The sequence below is a fragment of the Topomyia yanbarensis genome, chromosome 2 (genome assembly GCF_030247195.1).
Source record: "Topomyia yanbarensis strain Yona2022 chromosome 2, ASM3024719v1, whole genome shotgun sequence".
NCBI lineage: Eukaryota > Metazoa > Arthropoda > Insecta > Diptera > Culicidae > Topomyia > Topomyia yanbarensis.
Window position 1 is genome coordinate 10,175,555 of NC_080671.1, and position 18,618 is coordinate 10,194,172.

General features: G+C 40.4%; 1 protein-coding gene across 11 annotated transcripts in view; it reads left to right on the forward strand.

Annotated features, from left to right (window-relative positions):
- Positions 1-18,618, forward strand: part of LOC131683395 (uncharacterized protein DDB_G0290587-like) — a 147,157-nt gene that overhangs the window by 49,407 nt on the left and 79,132 nt on the right. For 7 of the 11 annotated variants that reach the window (XM_058965329.1, XM_058965332.1, XM_058965330.1 and 4 more), the window contains one exon: positions 13,953-14,387. In XM_058965329.1, coding sequence (XP_058821312.1) covers positions 14,293-14,387 — 95 coding nt within the window. In that variant the 5' untranslated portion in view covers positions 13,953-14,292. The remainder of the gene's footprint in view (positions 1-13,952; positions 14,388-18,618) is intronic. The other 4 variants (XM_058965334.1, XM_058965335.1, XM_058965337.1 and 1 more) reach the window with 4 other exon arrangements.

An 18,618-nucleotide genomic window follows, 5' to 3' on the forward strand; every position in this document is an offset into this window, starting at 1 on the left:
AGTAGGGGCCCTGGTCTGCCGTACGACGCAACTTAGTCGCGATGCTCTCAAAAGAGCACTGGACGGCACTGACTGGATACAATTCCAGATCCTGGTGGTCAACTGCTTCGTATCCTTGGCCCGCCAATTATTTTTACATTGTACTTCAGGGGGTGTGGTTGACTTGTCGTTGGAATAGTAGCTGTCATTTCCTGGAATGTGGCTCTTCGAGAGCGGAAAGTAACGGAAAGCGGTAGTTTCACCGGCACTGCGATTTCACGATCGCTATCTGCTCGTCCGCCGTGTACTCGGGGGACCGAGTCCTCTTCCGACAGATGTTGTCCTCCATCTTGAGGGTTCGATTAATCAAGGTATGGGAGCAGCGATATTTTCAGCCGTCGTCACGCAAACTCGTTCCGTCCTTGTTGTCGTCGAACAGCTTTTTCAACGCTTCCTTCTTCTTCTTCTTCGTCATTATCTTCGCCGGGCGTTCGCCCCACATTCTGGGATGCCAGGATCCGGTAAACTGTACTCACGGGCACGTTTTCGTCTCGAATGTGGTCTACCGTAAACCTTTTTTTTCAACGATGACCGCGTTTCGTAAAACTGTACAAAATGCTCGTGGAGTGCTTGCTGTTTCGACGCCATCTTCGATTGAACTGACAGCACCTGAGCGAAACGAAACATGCCACCCATTTCTAGGGAGTCTGGAGAGAAAGACATTTACGCTCTTTACTTTAATTACAGAAAGGTATTGAAATCATTCTCATTTTTTATTGATCAACTGTTAGTATAAACTTTAAGCTACAACCGAACTTCAATTCAAATTTGTGTCATTTTTTGCAATGCACTGAAGAATTGCAAATAGGCGTGTGTACCCTTTTTCGAATACAGGTGTAGATTTATATCCATCTTCAATGCGGGGTCCTCAAAATCCTGGGGCCCCTGGCTCAGACCCAGTGTACCCATGCGTAAAGACAGTCAGGGCCGTCGAGAGCCGCGTCGGGCCGCAAGGCTTGTATTACTGCCGGGCCCTTTTAAACCTAAACTCTCTAGCTTAGTATGAGTTAGTACCTCTTCAACCATGAGAAACTCGTGAGTCCGTGGTTTCTATTAGTCTCCGGTTGACTCATATTGCCACATCCACAGATAGCGTGCCAGACAGGTGAATTTTGCCAGCTTCTTATTCTATGGTATCCAAATCGGGGAAAATTGCCGTAGCTACGGGTTTTTGAATTAGCGAGTACTCAGAAATCGGTATCGTCTAGCTCAAATGGTACGAATGAATCGTCTTTTCAAAACATATTCTTTATGGCTTCATAGTGCTAAAGAGATCATTAAAGCACACTTAGTATCGGAAAAGACGAAAGAATGTGCTGAAATAGAGCAAGTTCAGAAGCACCTTAATGGCTGTCAGCAATGTTAACACAGAGCTGTGTTTTGCCTTTCTCAATAGCAAGGTATTGCAATTGCCATGAAAACTGACTTTTTAATGGAGGCCCGGAGGGCCGAGTGACGTATACCATTCGAATCACCTCGTCGAGTCCGGCAAATGTCTGTGTGTGTATGTATGTGTGTATGTGCGTCTGTGTGTGTACGCGAACACAATCTAATTCACTTTTCTCAGAGATGGCTGAACCTATTTTCACAAACTTAGTCCAAATGAAAGGTGCAACGTTCCCATAGGCTGCTATTGAAAAAATAACCTTTTGATAACGTACCCACCCTTCCTCTCTTCTTTTGTTTGACATGCCGACTGTTTAAATTGACGATTTGGTGTATATAGAAATGGAATTCGATCCGCAGTCGAAAACATCGTCTCAATTTGGTATACGCGTTTGATCACCCAAATAACCATAAGCACTAATATGAAACTCTATATTGACTATAAGTTAGCATTCCTATTACTAACTAGCCGTATACAAGTATTTTCAATGCTTCAACGCACCTAAAATTTGAAACATTAAATCTAGCACTATATCGACATACAGAACATAGACATCGTGCTCAAAAACTTTTGAAGTTAAATACTATGAAGTTTTTATAGAAAAACCCTAAATGCAAATATAGAATCTTCTTATAGTGCTTTGAGACACCGAACAATAACAAATATACATTCGTTTTCGAGCTCTCCATCGAGACAGAGGTTGTTTTTTCTAGTCCGTAGTGCTGTGTGAGGCGATAAAGAATAGTTTTAATCCGCATTCAAGGTTATTTTGCCAGTTCGGTTCGGTCCTCAGTCTTTTGTTCGCGTGTGAGGATTAAACAATAGCCAGCTGTATAAGCTGGATCGGTTCGTCGTTGGACACCAGTTTAAAGCTAAGTGGTTTTTGTCTTTTGTAACACATTTATTGCTTTCTTCCGTCTGCGCGGGCGCTGACCCCGTGCGTTGACGTTTCCTATGGTTCCCTCTCCGGATGGTCAAATGGAAGTTGAATCGGGTTCAACTTCTAAGGCTCCCCCCCGGCCCAAATGCTATCCAGAACTCTCAACTGGTCCATTTGTGGTCTTCTTTCGGCCCAAGACTAAATCACTGAATCTACTTCAGATTTCTAGAGACCTGACGGAACGGTTCTCGGCTGTGACCGAAATTTCAAAGGTCCGCTCGGACAAGATAAGGGTGTTGCTAGCCAACTCAAAGCAGGCAAACGATATTGCTTGCTGTGAGCACTTTACGCGGGATTATAACGTGTATATTCCGGCTGTAAGAGTACAATCCGAAGGCGTCGTAACCGATGAGAGTTTGACGTGCGAGGATCTGCTGAAGTACGGGGTTGGCCGATTCAGAGACCGCTTACTTCAGCCAGTTAAAATACTTGAGTGCAAACGTTTGCACTCAGTAGTAGTTGCGGGGGATGGTTCAAAAACGTACCCCCAATCAAACTCTTATCGGGTGACCTTCGCTGGTACCGCTTTGCCAAATTTCGTCCTCTTGCACAGGGTTCGTCTGCCTGTGCGTCTGTTTGTGCCGCGGGTCATGAATTGCACAAAGTGTAAACAACTGGGTCACACAGCCACCCATTGTAGCAACAAGGCCCGCTGTGGAAAATGCGGGGAGAATCATCTAGATGATTCGTGCAGTAAGCAAGCCGAAAAGTGTCCATACTGTGCGGAGAGTCTGCATGATATCTCGGCATGTCCCGCGTACAAACTACGCGGGGATAAACTGAAACGTTCCCTTGCGGGACGATCCAAACATTCTTTCGCAGAAATGTTAAAGAATGCTACGCCACCATCCTCAGCAAACATCTATACTCACTTGCCTCCTGACGAGGGCGAGGCTGGTAACCCACAAGAGGGAACATCTACTAGGGTGCCTAGAATTTATAGGAAGAGGAGGAACATTTCCTCTCGTAAAGTTCCTTGTAAAGGCCAGAAGGTGTCCCTTGAGGGGGCTCCGAAAGTCACATCTATTGGAAGTGTTGCAACCAAACCGAAGCAATTAGCTCCTGGTCTCGGAGGATTAAGCTCAGAGAAGGAGTTCCCAGCACTTCCAGGAACATCAAAAATCCCAAGTGTTCCTTTGTTTCAGTTCGAGAGTAATCACAGCACTGGAATTATAAAACTCTCGGACATAGTGGACTGGATAATAAAAACTTTCAATATTACTGATCCTATTAAAAGTCTTATGTTAGCTTTTCTCCCTACAGTGAGAACATTTTTGAAGCAGTTGACTGCTAAATGGCCCCTCCTCTCAGCGATTGTATCCTTCGATGGCTAACTCATCGAACGAGGTCACGGATTTGATCACTGTTCTACAGTGGAATTGCAGAAGTATCATCCCGAAAATCGATTCCTTCAAAATTTTAATATATAATTTGAGCTGCGATGCATTTGCATTATGTGAAACTTGGTTAACTTCCGACATAGATCTCAACTTCCACGACTTTAATATTATTCGCCTGGATCGAGACACCCCCTATGGAGGAGTGCTTTTGGGGATCAAAAAGTGCTATTCCTTCTACAGAATTAACCTTCCTTCGATAACAGGTATTGAAGTTGTCGCTTGTCAAGTAACAACCAAAGGCAAAAGCCTTTGCATAGCTTCCATATATATTCCCCCCAACACCGCGGTTGGGCACCGACGGCTACAAGACATCTTAGAATCCCTGCCAGCACCGCGACTAGTTTTAGGAGACTTTAACTCTCACGGTACAGCATGGGGTTGCCTCTATGATGATAACCGGTCTTCCTTAATTCAGGATCTTTGCGATAACTTCAATTTGACAATTTTAAACACGGGTGAAATGACACGGATTCCTGCTCCTCCAGCGCGCCCGAGCGCCTTAGACTTGTCCCTTTGCTCAACATCGCTGCGGTTAAATTGCACGTGGAAGGTAATTCCTGATCCCCACGGCAGCGACCATCTGCCGATTGTAGTCTCAATCAATAACGGTTCAAGGCCATTGAAATCAATCAATATTTCTTATGACCTCACACGAAATATCGATTGGAAGAGCTATGCTGCCGCGATATCCGACAACATCGAATCTACCCAAGAACTTCCTCCGGAGGAAGAGTACAGCTTTTTGGCTGGCTTGATTCTCGACAGCGCGAATCAAGCTCAGACTAAGCCAGTACCCGACGCGAACATACAGAAACGCTCTCCTAATCCGTGGTGGGACAAAGAGTGCTCAGACGTGTACGCGGAGAAGGCCGCCGCGTATAAGACCTTCCGGGACGACGGGTTACCTGCTAGCTATCGACAATATGCGACGTTAGAAACGTGAATGAAGAGTTTGATGAAAGCCAAGAAACGTAGTTACTGGCGCCGGTTCTTTGACGGATTAACGAGAGAAACATCGATGAGCACTCTTTGGGGCACGGCCCGGCGTTTGCGAAACCGAAACATTACTAATGAGAGCGTGGAATATTCAAACCGTTGGATATTCGATTTCGCCAAGAAGGTTTGTCCGGATTCCGCCCCGGCACAGAAGATTTACCGCGCCGCGTCTCCTCACGATAGCGCGAACGAAACACCTTTTTCGATGGTGGAGTTCTCACTTGCTCTCTTGTCGTGTAACAATAAAGCTCCGGGGCCAGACAGAATCAAATTCAACTTGTTGAAGAATCTGCCTGACTCTGCCAAGAGACGCTTGTTGAACTTATTTAATAAGTTTCTCGAGGCTAACATTGTCCCACTCGATTGGAGACAAGTGAAGGTCATCGCCATCCAAAAACCAGGAAAACCAGCCTCCGACCACAATTCGTACCGTCCGATCGCAATGCTATCCTGTATCCGGAAGTTGTTCGAGAAAATGATCTTGTTTCGCCTCGACAATTGGGTTGAAGCAAATGGCTTACTGTCAGATACACAATTTGGCTTTCGCAAAGGCAAAGGGACGAACGATTGTCTTGCGTTGCTCTCAACTGAAATTCAAATGGCCTATGCTAGCAAAGAGCAGATGGCATCAGTGTTCCTAGATATGAAGGGGGCTTTTGATTCAGTTTCGATCAACATTCTTTCAGAGAAGCTGCACCAGCATGGTCTTTCAGCGACTTTAAACAACTTTTTACTAAACTTGTTGTCGGAAAAGCACATGCATTTTTCGCATGGTGACTTATCGACATCACGATTTAGCTACATGGGCCTTCCCCAGGGCTCATGTCTAAGCCCCCTTTTATACAATTTCTATGTCAACGACATTGATGAATGTCTTGACAATTCCTGCACGTTAAGGCAACTTGCAGACGATGGCGTGGTGTCTGTTACGGGACCCAAAGCTGTCGATCTACAAGGACCATTACAGAATACCTTGGACAATTTGTCTGCTTGGGCTATTAAGCTGGGTATCGAATTCTCCACGGAGAAAACTGAGCTAGTTGTATTTTCAAGGAAGCGTGAACCAGCACAACTACAGCTTCTATTAATGGGTCAAACTATCGCTCAGGTCTTCACAGTAAAATATCTAGGGGTCTGGTTCGACTCGAAAGGTACTTGGGGATGCCATATTCGGTATCTGAAACAGAAATGCCAGCAAAGGATCAACTTTCTTCGTACAATAACCGGAACATGGTGGGGTGCCCACCCAGGAGACCTAATTAGGTTGTATCAAACAACGATACTGTCGGTAATGGAATACGGATGCTTCTGCTTTCGCTCCGCCGCGAACATACATTTCATCAAACTCGAAAGAATTCAGTATCGTTGTTTGCGTATCGCCTTAGGGTGCATGCAGTCGACCCATACGATGAGTCTCGAAGTGCTGTCGGGCGTTCTCCCGTTGAAAAATCGATTTTGGGAACTCTCATATCGATTGCTCATTCGATGCGATATCTTGAACCCGATCGTGATTGAAAATTTCGAAAGGCTTGTTGAGCTCAATTCTCAGACCCGTTTCATGTCCCTGTACTTTGACTACATGGCGCAGAATATTAACCCTTCTTTTTACAATCCCAACCGTGTGCATTTCATAAATACTTTTGAATCTACTGTTTTCTTCGACACATCCATGAAAAACGAGATTAGTGGAATTCCGGACCACATACGCCCACAAGTGGTTCCAAACATCTTTTATAATAAATTCCGAGAAGTCGACTGTTCTAAGATGTTTTATACTGACGGATCAAACCTCGAAGGATCCACTGGCTTCGGTATTTTCAATCAAAAGTTCACCGCCTCCTACAAACTCAGTGACCCTGCTTCAGTTTACGCCGCAGAACTAGCTGCCATTCAGTATACCCTTGGAGTCATTGAAACATTACCCGCAGGCCATTACTTCATCGTTTCGGATAGCCTCAGTTCCATTGACGCTATTCGCTCGATGAAACATGGAAAGCACTCCTCGTATTTTTTGGGGAAAATACGGGAGCAACTGAGTGCTTTATCTGACAACTCTTTCCAGATTACCTTGGTATGGGTCCCTTCTCATTGCTCCATTCCGGGCAATGAGAAGGCAGACTCCTTAGCTAAGGTGGGTGCCTTAGAAGGAGACGTTTACGAAAGACCAATTTGCTTCAGCGAATTTTTCAGTATTACTCATCAGAGAACCCTCGAAAGTTGGCAAACTTCGTGGAGCAGCGGAGAGCTGGGAAGGTGGCTACATTCGATAATCCCTAAGGTATCGACGAAACCTTGGTTCAAGGGGATGGATGTGGGTCGTGACTTCATTCGTGTGATGTCCCGACTCATGGCAAACCATTACACGCTGGATGCACATCTCCGGCGTATTGGGCTCGTGGATAGTGGTATCTGCGCTTGTGGCGACGGCTATCACGACATCGAGCACATTGTCTGGGCGTGCACCGAGTACAGTTCCGCTAGGTCTCGGCTAATGAATACCCTGCGGGCCCGAGGAAGACCAACCAACGTCCCGGTTCGAGATGTGCTGGCAAGCCGCGATGTTCTCTATATGTCCCTTATATACACCTTTGTGAAAACCATCAATATACAAGTCTAACTGCCCCTTGTTATTTTCCTTATCATTCTCAGAACGCTCTTCCACCTGTATCAAAGCATCTGTATCGAATGAGCCAACAAACACGGGACCTACGGCACGAACATAACACGCTTAACTCGAAATGTAGCCGATCAACATCTGAGCCGTACTACGAAATCGTCTGGAAAACCCCTGCCATCTTGAGGAGGACCACCCGGCGTCCCAGTACATGATTCCCCTGATGAAGGCCACCCGAGTTTGTAATCCATCCGTTGATCTCACGATGCCTGAAACTGAAATAATTTTCTCTCCCTGCCATCTTTGTCTACCCTCCCTCCCCTGACTCTTATACCCAGAAGTAACACCCCTACCCCCCCCCCCCCCCAATATCATCACGAAGCATTTAGCTCTTCTTGTCTCTTCTAGTTTTAACTATTATATTATATAATCTCGTTGAAATTGCCCAACTCTACTACCCACAAAAATAACTATAATTACGAATCTTTACAAAATTCAATCATGCCCTCTAGTTATTCCTAGTTTTAAGTTAGTCGTAAAAAATTGTCCCCCTTAATTAAACATTATTTGCTCCAATAATCTCACTGATAAAAATGTCAAACCATATGACCCCCCTAATCTTACGAAAATAATATTATCCCCTTGTGTAGATATATAAGATAGCTATAAAATCGCATTAGTTTCATTTTAAAAAATTCAATATGTAATCCCCTAGTTTTAAGCAATTTAAAATGTAAAACAAAACAAAATTGGCACCTTTAAGCTAACGCAACGTGCCTTATCAAATAAATCAAAGGTACAAAATCGGCAAAGTCCCAAAAAGTCGATTTTTATAAAAAAAATTTTCGAGATAACATAAAATCTCGACGTTTCATGCATTTTAAAGATGTTTGGCATCAAAAATACGAATTCGATTTCTGAAATTTCATGAGGTCCCCCCTTTGAAAAAAAAAATTTGAGTTCCGGCTTATATGGGAATTTCATATGTGACCGGACGGTTTAGTCTATATTTCCGGAACCATATAAGCGATCCGTACGAAATTTTATAGACATCTGTGGGGATATTCAAGTTATCATTTGGGACTAAGTTTGTGAAAATCGGCCCAACCATTTCCGGGAAACTGATGTGAGTTCGTAAATTTTGAAAGATGGCCGCTTTTCCCGGGCACTTCCGGAACCGTTTATGGTGGTCAATGTAGTCAACGAAGGTTTGGTTGGCCGTCGGTGACCTAGAACAGCAAATTTAAGTTGTTTGAGAGACATTTTAGCGAAATTTTTACCTTTTTTGCTTTCATCGGAGTATCGGTTTGAATCACAATTTGCTATGTGATCGCACGCCACAACCTGTAACTCCGGAACCGGAAGTCGGATCGGAATGAAATTAAATAGCCATTTACGGGGACGCAATACCTTTCATTTGAGGCCAAGTTTAGTCGAATCGGTCTAGCCATCTCCGAGAAACCGATGTGACTGTTATTCTGAATTTAGATACTTCCGCCGGGGCTTCCGGAACCGAGGATGGTGGCCAATGTGGCCAAATAGACTTTGAATGGATGTTAGTGACCTAATACTACAAATGGAAGCAGTTGTGGTCATATTTTGGAAAAATTTTCACCTTTATACATTCATTGCAGAATTTATTAAAATCGACATTTTCTGCGTGTTCGTACTTATCACCCTGTAATTCCGGAACCGGAAGTCGGATCCATTAGAAATTCAATAGCAGCCTATGGGAACGTTGCACCTTTCATTTGAGACTAAGTTTGTCAAAATCGGTTCAGCCATCTCTGAGAAAAATGAGTGACATTTTTGGTCACATACACACACACATACACACACACATACATACATACACACATACATACACACACAGACATTTGCCGAACTCGACGAACTGAATCGAATGGTATATGTCACTCGGCCCTCCGGGCTTCCGTTAAAAAGTCGGTTTTCAGAGCAATTGCAATACCTTTCTATTGAGAAAGGCAAAAAAAAATAACAAATATACCTATGCATTCCAATAATCACCTAAACTCGTATGCCTTCCTGTAATAAATGATGATGCAATAAACGTTAAATCAAAATGCAAATTCTGTACGATTTTTCGAAAAAAAAACCCTATTGCAAATATAATCCACGTTTGCGTAATTTAAACTAAACGTCTAGGTAGAGTTTGAAATCTTCTCACAGATCAGTAATCAAACGCGTATACTAGAGATGCTCGGGTTTCAATTTTTTCGAACCCTAGTTTTAAAATTTAAAAACTCGAACCCGGCCCGAGCCCGAACATTATAAAATTGAAATTTCCGAACCCGACCCGAGCCCGAGAATGAAATTTTTATAAAACTCGAGCCCGACAATTTCAAAATTTAAAAACCCGAACCCGACCCGAACCCGGAAACATATAATTTGATAAACCCGATCTGAATCGGACTTGTTGACATGGAGAATCAACCGGAGAATTTAAATTTTATGCATCCGAGCTGGATCATCTAAGAATTACAGAATCACTCGAATCTGAAGTAGCACCATTCGCGTCCAGTTATATCTGCCTGTGGCAAAACGAATGACTGGCGAGAGGGATTTGCATTTATATTTATATTATTAGGAAGTCGTACTTAAGGGATTAGATACCTTTTTGTGCGAAAAATGTCAGGCAACTTTAAATTTACGTAAAGACATGATTTCATTAGACCAAACATATACAGTGAAGACCCGATTTTATCAGCCTCCGATTTTATCTATCCCCGATTTTATCTGGTTTTCGACCCGATTTTATCAGCTTCGTGAAAAAATTGATAATTGGTAGTATGATGGGCTCTAGCAGACGAACCAACTTGAATTCGAGTAAATCCTTTCTTGAGCATATTTTTCTTATCTTAGAGATTCGAAACATGCAAAAATAAATTTTTTAATTTTTTTATGGATTTTGCACTGTTAGACCCCCTTAAGGGAAATTCAAACATAATAATCAGAATGGTTTTTGAGGCTATATCCAAGGACTAAAGAAGAATACTTTATGAGCTTTGGTTTTTTAAAAAGAAAGAATAATATATGTCCCGATTTTATCAATGTCCATCTTTTATCAACCTAAAATTGACCAAAACGGGTTTTCGCTGTAGTAAAGTACATTTTTCAACGAAATAAAAAAGCATAAGTTTATGAAAATATATTGATAATTGGCGAAGTTAGGGCTTTTTCCCCGAAACCTTTTTTATTTGAGAGGTTTACAGTGATCACGATTGAAGACCAATCCCAAAAACTGAAAAAAATCGGTTTGGTAATTGGTAATATATGAGTATTCCTCGTATCTTAACGATTAGTTGAATAAATAATAATTTTTTCCTGTATTCGAGAACGTGTTTCCTAAAGAATCACTGTTTTAAGCTCTAATTGTTTAAAAAAATTCTCATCCACAAAACAAAAATTTATGCATAAAAAATTAATTACGATCAATTGGAAAAAAAGAAAATCGGTTGAGTGGTTTTTCGACAATCGTGATCAGGCTAAATACATTTTCGGGTAAACGACATTTTGAGATAATCGAGTTTAAAATTTCAAGTTTCCACTGTTCTTCATAGACGAAGCACGCTTGGAATCGCTGTAACTTTCGATCTATTGATCGGATCTCTATAAAAAATTGGGAAAATATTCTCAAGGAGTTGTACTTTCTGATAAAGTAATAAAAATAATTTCGTTTTTTTTTTAATAAAAATAATAATATACCCTTTTACGGATTAATCCCTTAACCAAAGTTTCTATTTTTTATCGAAAACTATTCTTGCACTAGTAGTTTTGTACAATTTATTACTTGTATGTATTAAATTAAGTTATATCAATTGGCAATTCGTATTCGACAGTTTACACGACGTCACGACGTACTGGTTGGTACGATCAAACGTGTGTCGAAGGGTGTCCATCAAGATTCTCCGGCGCGTTCTTGGTGTCACATTAGTTAGTACGGTATGCGCGCTAGTAGAGATGCTTCGACATCTCCAATGGAGTTCTAGGAACGAATCTAAACTTCCACAAATCCGCTATTGGCTTGAACAGAACACACAATATTTTTACGATCAGTTCCTTAAGATCGTGGAAATTCATGTATTTTCAAGAAGAAATCCGGATCATGCAATGGCTCAGCCCGGGGATACTCTAGCAGAAAGTGCTTGTTTCATATATGTACCACTGATTTGATAGTAGCGCTAGTATACCATTACCATATGAGTGCCATCGTTGTTCAGGATCTTAAGGAATTGATCGAAAAAATATTGTGTGTTCAGCTCAAGGCATTAGCAGTTTTCGTATTGCTTTTTTCAAAAGTTACTCAATTTGATGCCATCTAAGTACCTTCAAATTTGTGAGTTCAATATATGGGAATTATCAGATTGTCCCCGGGCTGCAGCGGCGTTTGCAGTCAATGGATCGCAACTATGCTAAGAATATAAAAATCATGCTGAATTTAAATTTAATTATCATTTTAATTCATGTTTCTGTCAAGTTAAATGTACGATTGTAATTCACAATCACGCCCAGTGTCTTCAAGCCAACAACCGGCACCACCAGAAAAGAAGCGAACGTAGAAGAGGACGGATGCGTTTGTCCGTGCGCTCTATTGCTTTCTTCGAAAATACATTGAATAGGCTTCTCAAAATTTTGTAGTGTATTCCGTCGATTCAAGCAATTAAACTCGTTTTTTAAACTACACAAAGTAGACAACTCCCTAAAGAACGTTTGTTTCAACAAATTTCAACCATCAAATAAAGTTTTCATTTTTTTACGCTTTCCTCATATAACAATTTAATAAGGCGATTGATTACAAAGAAATTACTATTTCTATTTCTATTTCTATGAACGTGTTCGCCCATCTTCCGGGTAAAAACGCGGGCCCCCAAATATGACCCGGGCCCCAGGGCAATTGCCCTGGCTGCCTCCCCCTCTAATCGGGCCTGAAGATGGTACTAATTATCGATACCAATAAAGAGCCGGAAATATTGCGGCATACTCCTGCATTGGCTAAAAAAGAAAATAGACACATCATCCTAAACGATCGATGATAAACTGACGATTTGGCATTTTGACGTATTTTCAATATTTCAGATGTTAGTAGAATTAATTAAAATCATTATTGCGTCCATCAAACACCCGCGCAACAAACGTTGCTGCAGCTCACACGAGTACCTGTTTATTAACCACTTGCATTTCTGTGAGTATGTACAATGTACACCCACATAGGCTTGCATGTCGAACTATCAATCACCTTCATGAGAGTTTCTGCTGTGTTGCTGCGTTTTTTTGCCCGATATATGTTCAATTCGTTTACCATGTACTACTATACACCGGCTACCAATGGGCAACGGCACACTTATGCTTTAGTACACTATCGTTCGAATGTTTCCATATGCGTTTACACGATCCGTTTGTCCGTTCAACTTACCGAGCTTTCGGGTACCCAATGAAATGTTCCATCCCTAAAATATTTATATGCCGCATTGAAGGAACGCCTTGCTATGTTGTGAAAAAAAAAAACAAGAATCTACTCTGTGTTACAGTTGTTTTTATTTCGTTGTTAGGGAGTGATGTTAGGGTCTTGTACTACTCTATGTTTACGTTTACGTTTACGTTCGGCAGTTTGTGTAAGAATTCTGAACATATTGTGAGTGTATATAATGCTGAAAATACAACACGAATACAACAAAACTATCCTCATCCGATATTTAGTATCTATTTTTCCCAATAATTTAACAATTAACTTATATTTTTTGGGTCTGGTACTTGGGAACGGCAATTCAATAACAATACAGAAGATGTCCGTTATCACAGGCCGTAAAGTGCGAAGACAGGTGAAGGCTCCTGGGCTTACTATTGTGTGAAATCACGTAGGTTGAGTAAAGCAACTATGTTAAGGAAATGAACAGTTACCCGAGGATTAATAATAATCCGTGTTTTGGTCGCAGTTGGGGAACAGTTTTCCCAACCAAAAAAATACTTTTACCCCGCAGTGTAGGCAGCGCACTGCCACAAACCGCAAACTCTAAACTAAAATAAATCTCAAAGTCAATCATTCGGCAAACGAGAACCGGCGATGTCAGATCAGTTCGAAACGACCTTACCGATCAACTCATGCGTAATTATCACCTACGGGGTGAATTGGTTGTATAGGCTCTCTGCATTCAGCAGTTTGGTTGGCTAGGCTATGTATACGTGAAGGTACCGGAGTGTAATTTCCGAATTTCGGTAAATGCTAACAGCGGCGGATAGCGTGTTGTGAAATGCGTTTGTATGCACATCTAGTTAGCATCATTTTTTTTTGTGAGCTGACAAATGTGAGAGGTGATCGTGCCGTTAGTTTCGTGACCGGTTTTTGGAAAAGTCATTGTCACTGTCAAATAAGTCCCTCGTCAGATTTGCACACAACATTTAGCAGCGCGTGTACAATTGCACCAGTTAAATCAATCCCATGGCAGACTCATAGATCCCGGATAAGAACATTGATCAACAAAAACAATTCCAACCACCCTTGGCGAACCACTTGGACTCGTTATCAGATTGATTGTAACATGTTTGTAATTGAATTAGCTACATAGATCTCGGCGTGTAATTGTATGCCCGTGTGCCAACTGATCCTGGCTGGCAACAAGTGTACGGAATTGGGAAAACCCCTTCGATCTAGATCTCGATTCCCATGCTCCGAAGGCAATTGTTGTCGGGGTGAGAATTGGAATTCACACCTGGCCGGCGCGGGCGAGGAAACAAAATAACCATAAAAAACGAAACAAAGTGCGTTTAATGTGAGTGCAATACCGGCGAAGTGGAGTGTAGTTGCAGGCAGCTAGCTGAAAGTTCATTCATTGCAGCAGTGAAGTGTAGTGTGAACGGTTGGTGGTAAGCCGATCGTAGGAGGTCAACAACAAAAAAAATGCGGAACGTCTGGATCGTGGTGGCGAGCGCTTTGCTGGCGTTCGCCAACTTTGTCAAATCGCAGGAGACGTCTCGGAACCTGTACAGCTCTAGGTGAGTGTTTGCACTGCTTTTCATTCATGTGTTTCGTTGTCCTTATTTTCAATACATGCTTTTCAAAAAAATTGCATACTCGGGCTACCTGTCAAATTCACCATTTGCTTCTGAATAATTTTGATTAAAAAAGAAATTTGTTTTCGGTATGCATTACAAATCAAAATCTGCTGGACCAATTATTTTCAAACATTGCACACTCCTTCTTCGCATCATTTCCCGGGTAATGATGAGAGTTCTTATTTGTTTCGCGATTTTTGAATTGTTCGTAGCAATATGAACCCAAAAATCAGGATTTTCGCTTAACAAATCGGTTTGCGAGTTATTTAAAATTTAATAATAAAAACCTGTTTTAATCCACCTAGTGGTGCAATTGTGCCTTTCTCATTTATCCAAACTATTATTTAATAGCTGGTTCGTACAATATAACATTATGGAAATGTCTTTCATTCTTATTACACTTGGTAAGTATATATAAAAGCACCTTTTTGCATTCATCGCGGTATCATCCACAACCCGTAACTCCGGAGCCGGAAGTCGGATGAAGATGGAATTTAATATCAGTTTCCGGGGACGCAACACTTTTCATTTGAGACTAAGTTGATCAAATCGGTCCAGCCATTTTCGAGAAACCAATATAACCGTTATTCTGAATTTGGATGCTTCCGGATCCGTCGATGGTGGCCAGTGTGGCCAAAGAGACTTTGAATGACTGTTGGTGACCTAGATCTACAAATTCAACAGTTGTGTTTACATTTTGGAAAAAACTTCACCTTTTTACATTCATCGCAGAATACTTTCTTGCCGATCTTTTTATATTAGTTGAATTAGGGTGGTCCTTGTGGTTAGGGTGTTAAAAGTATCAACTTCTTAAATATGTAAAATTCAGCTACATAATGTTCTACAAAGTTATAAATCAATCAAATTGAAGCAACTTTTCTGAATTAACTATGTGGCTACCTCTAATGGTTCATGTGCTATGATTTTTGCAATATTTAAGGTGGGGTGGCTATTTAAAAATTGGTTTTCTATTAATATCTTTTTATGTGTTAATTTCTCGCTAATACTTTGTTCTAGAGGTTTTTAGAACTTTTGTAAATACACATTTTTCCCGAAGCAATAAAGTTTCTATCTCTTTTGTTTGCATAGTTACAGGCGATTTTCAAAGCAAAAATGATTTTTTTCAAAGCTATATATCTTCCAACATTGCAAATGGATTTTCAATCTTTTAGTTTCATTTGAATGATTGAAACTTTTGTAGTTTTTGGTGAAAAAACTGCGAGAGCGTTATTTCTGTAAAATAAATAATAAATTTTTGAAATTGGTGTATTGTTCAACAAAAATCGTTCATAACTTTTCAAATAGACGATATAATAACTTTGTTACTTCAGCAAAAATCTTCGCCATGTAAAGTTCTAAAAGTGCTGCAAACAAAGTATTTACGATAAATCAATGTATGAAGTGACAAATGAAAAATAGTGATTTTAAGCGGTCACGTTTTCATCGCTTAATCTCTTATGGTAAAATCAACTAAGAAATAGTCAATGTGTGTTATAATGAAAATCTATTGAATATGTGACACTGTTTGAAAACACAACAATTTACCGTACAACTACATGTTAGCGTGAATTCATAATAGTGTTTATAGCGTACTATAGTAAACTCTAAATAAAAGTTATCTATTACGGCGCCAATAAAGCAAGTACCGTCATCATGCATTATATAGATGCTACGGAATTATGCTTTATGAGTTATTTTACCAGTTCACGGTTAGCGATTTTTAGACCTCTTACTTTTATTTATTTTGAAGTAACAAAAAATTGAGAATCTTTCCTTAACTTACCCACAGCCGTCATTATAGTCGATAATTAATTTATACTTTCAAACATTGCATAAATGTTGGAAAAGCATGCAATAATTTCCGCTGCTATGAATAACAAACTCGTTTCAAGATTTTATTTTAAGATAACAAGACGTGAACTAAAACATTTTCTTTCTAACACTCGTTTTGAGCACTAGTCCAAACCAAAATGGATTTACTTAAGTGAGCATAGATAACTTTTGTTGGCCGATTTAGAATTAACGATAGTTTGCAGCTCTACTGTAAATCCACTGTACTATTTAGATGTACGGTAGATTGTTCTTTCAAAAACGTTTACAAATCCAATAGAATTGCCATGCCATTCGGTATTATCACACTCAATGACTATTTCTCAGTTGATTTTACCATAAGAGATTGAGCGATGAAAACGTGACCGCTTAAAATCACTATTTTTCATTTGTCACTTCATACATTGATTTATCGTAAATACTTTGTTTGTAGCACTTTTAGAACTTTACATGGCGAAGATTTTTGCTGAAGTAACAAAGTTATTATCTCGTCTATTTGAAAAGTTATGAACGATTTTTGTTGAAAAATACACCATTTTCAAAAATTAATAATTTATTTTACAGAAATAACGCTCTCGCAGTTTTTTCACCAAAAACTACAAAAGCTTCGATCTTACAAATGAAATTAAAAGATTGAAAATATATTTGCAATGTTGGAAGATATATAGCTTTGAAAAAACCATTTTTGTTTTGAAAATCGCCTGTAACTATGCAAACAAAATAGATAGAAACTTTATTGCTTCGGCAAAAATGTGTATTTACAAAAGTTCTAAAAACCTATAGAACAAAGTATTAGCGAGAAATTAACACATAAAAAGATATTAATAGAAAACCAATTTTTAAAGAGCCACCCTACCTTAAAAAAAATGCAAAAATCATAGCACATGAACCATTAGAGATAGCCACATAGTTTCTTCAGAAAAGTTGCTTCAATTTGATTGATTTATAACTTTGAAGAACATTATGTAGGTGAATTTTACATATCTAAGAATTTGATACTTTGAACACCCTAACCACAAGGACCACCCTAATTCAACTAATATAAAAAATCGGTAATAAAGTTCTAAGAAAGTTTGCCGAAGATACTATATATCTAAAACCAACGGTTTAGGCGCAAACAGTTTTGTCTGCCTAAATACAGCTTTGGGACCATAGTGCGATGTGTACATTTTGTTAACAAATCCGCACATACACACACATACATATATACATACATACATACATACATACATACATACACACATACATACACACAGATATTTTGCGATCTCGGCGAACTGAGTCGAATGTTATATGAGACTCGGCCCTCCGGGCTTCGGTTAGGAAGTCGGTTTTTGGAGCAATTGCATAACCTTTCTATATGAGAAAGGTAAAAGAATAATATTTAATTAGCTTAATAAGCATGAGTTCAATGTTATCTTCATGTGATTATAATTTGGAAACGTTGGTGGAATGGGTTTGAACGTGTAGGGAATGGGGGGTTAGTAGAGTGGGAGTGGAGGATGCGTCAGAAATCCTTCATCTTATTTCGGTATACGGGGTGGATGAAGGAAATGCGGGCGTGAGGGTGGTCCAAGGGGAGGGGAGTGATGATGGAGGGAGGTGTAAGGGCAAGGCGGGGGGGGGGTTTGGGGGAGGGGCGGCGACGCAATACTCAACTGCATATTTTGCCTTCCATTTGAGACTTGGTTTGAGAAAATCGGTTCAGTCGCCACCGAAGAACCGATGTGACTTTAATTGTAGAATATGCCCGGAATTCCGGACTTCCGGAATCGTCGATAGTGGACAATATATTCAAAGAATGTTTGATTGGCAATCAGTGATCTAGATCTGCGATTAGAAGTAATTTGGTGACCATTTCAATAGTTTTTAGCCTCTGAGGTATTACGATTGTACCGATTTATATGGGAAATTCCAGTGTATCCTTACTAACACCCCTGTAACTCCGGAAGCAAGAGTCAGAACCGAATGAAATTCAGCAGCAGTCAATGGTATTACTGTATCTTTCATTTGAAATCAAGTTTGTAAAAATCGGTAGAGAATTCGTTGGAGAATGGGTGTGATATTAGCTTAGGAACTTGGCGGGTTCCCCGTGGGCGTCATGAACCGTCATAGGCCAATGTGGTCAAAGCTGCTTTGATTGATCATTAGTGATCTAGACCCACAAACTAGAGTAATGTTACATCAATTTTAATATGTTTTACATCATTTAAACATCATGGTGGTACCAGTTTATATGGGAATTTGCTGTGTGACCGCACTCTTCAACCCGTAACTCCGGAACCGGAAGTCGGATCAACTAAAAATTCAATAGCAGCTTATGGAAGCGTTATACCTTTCA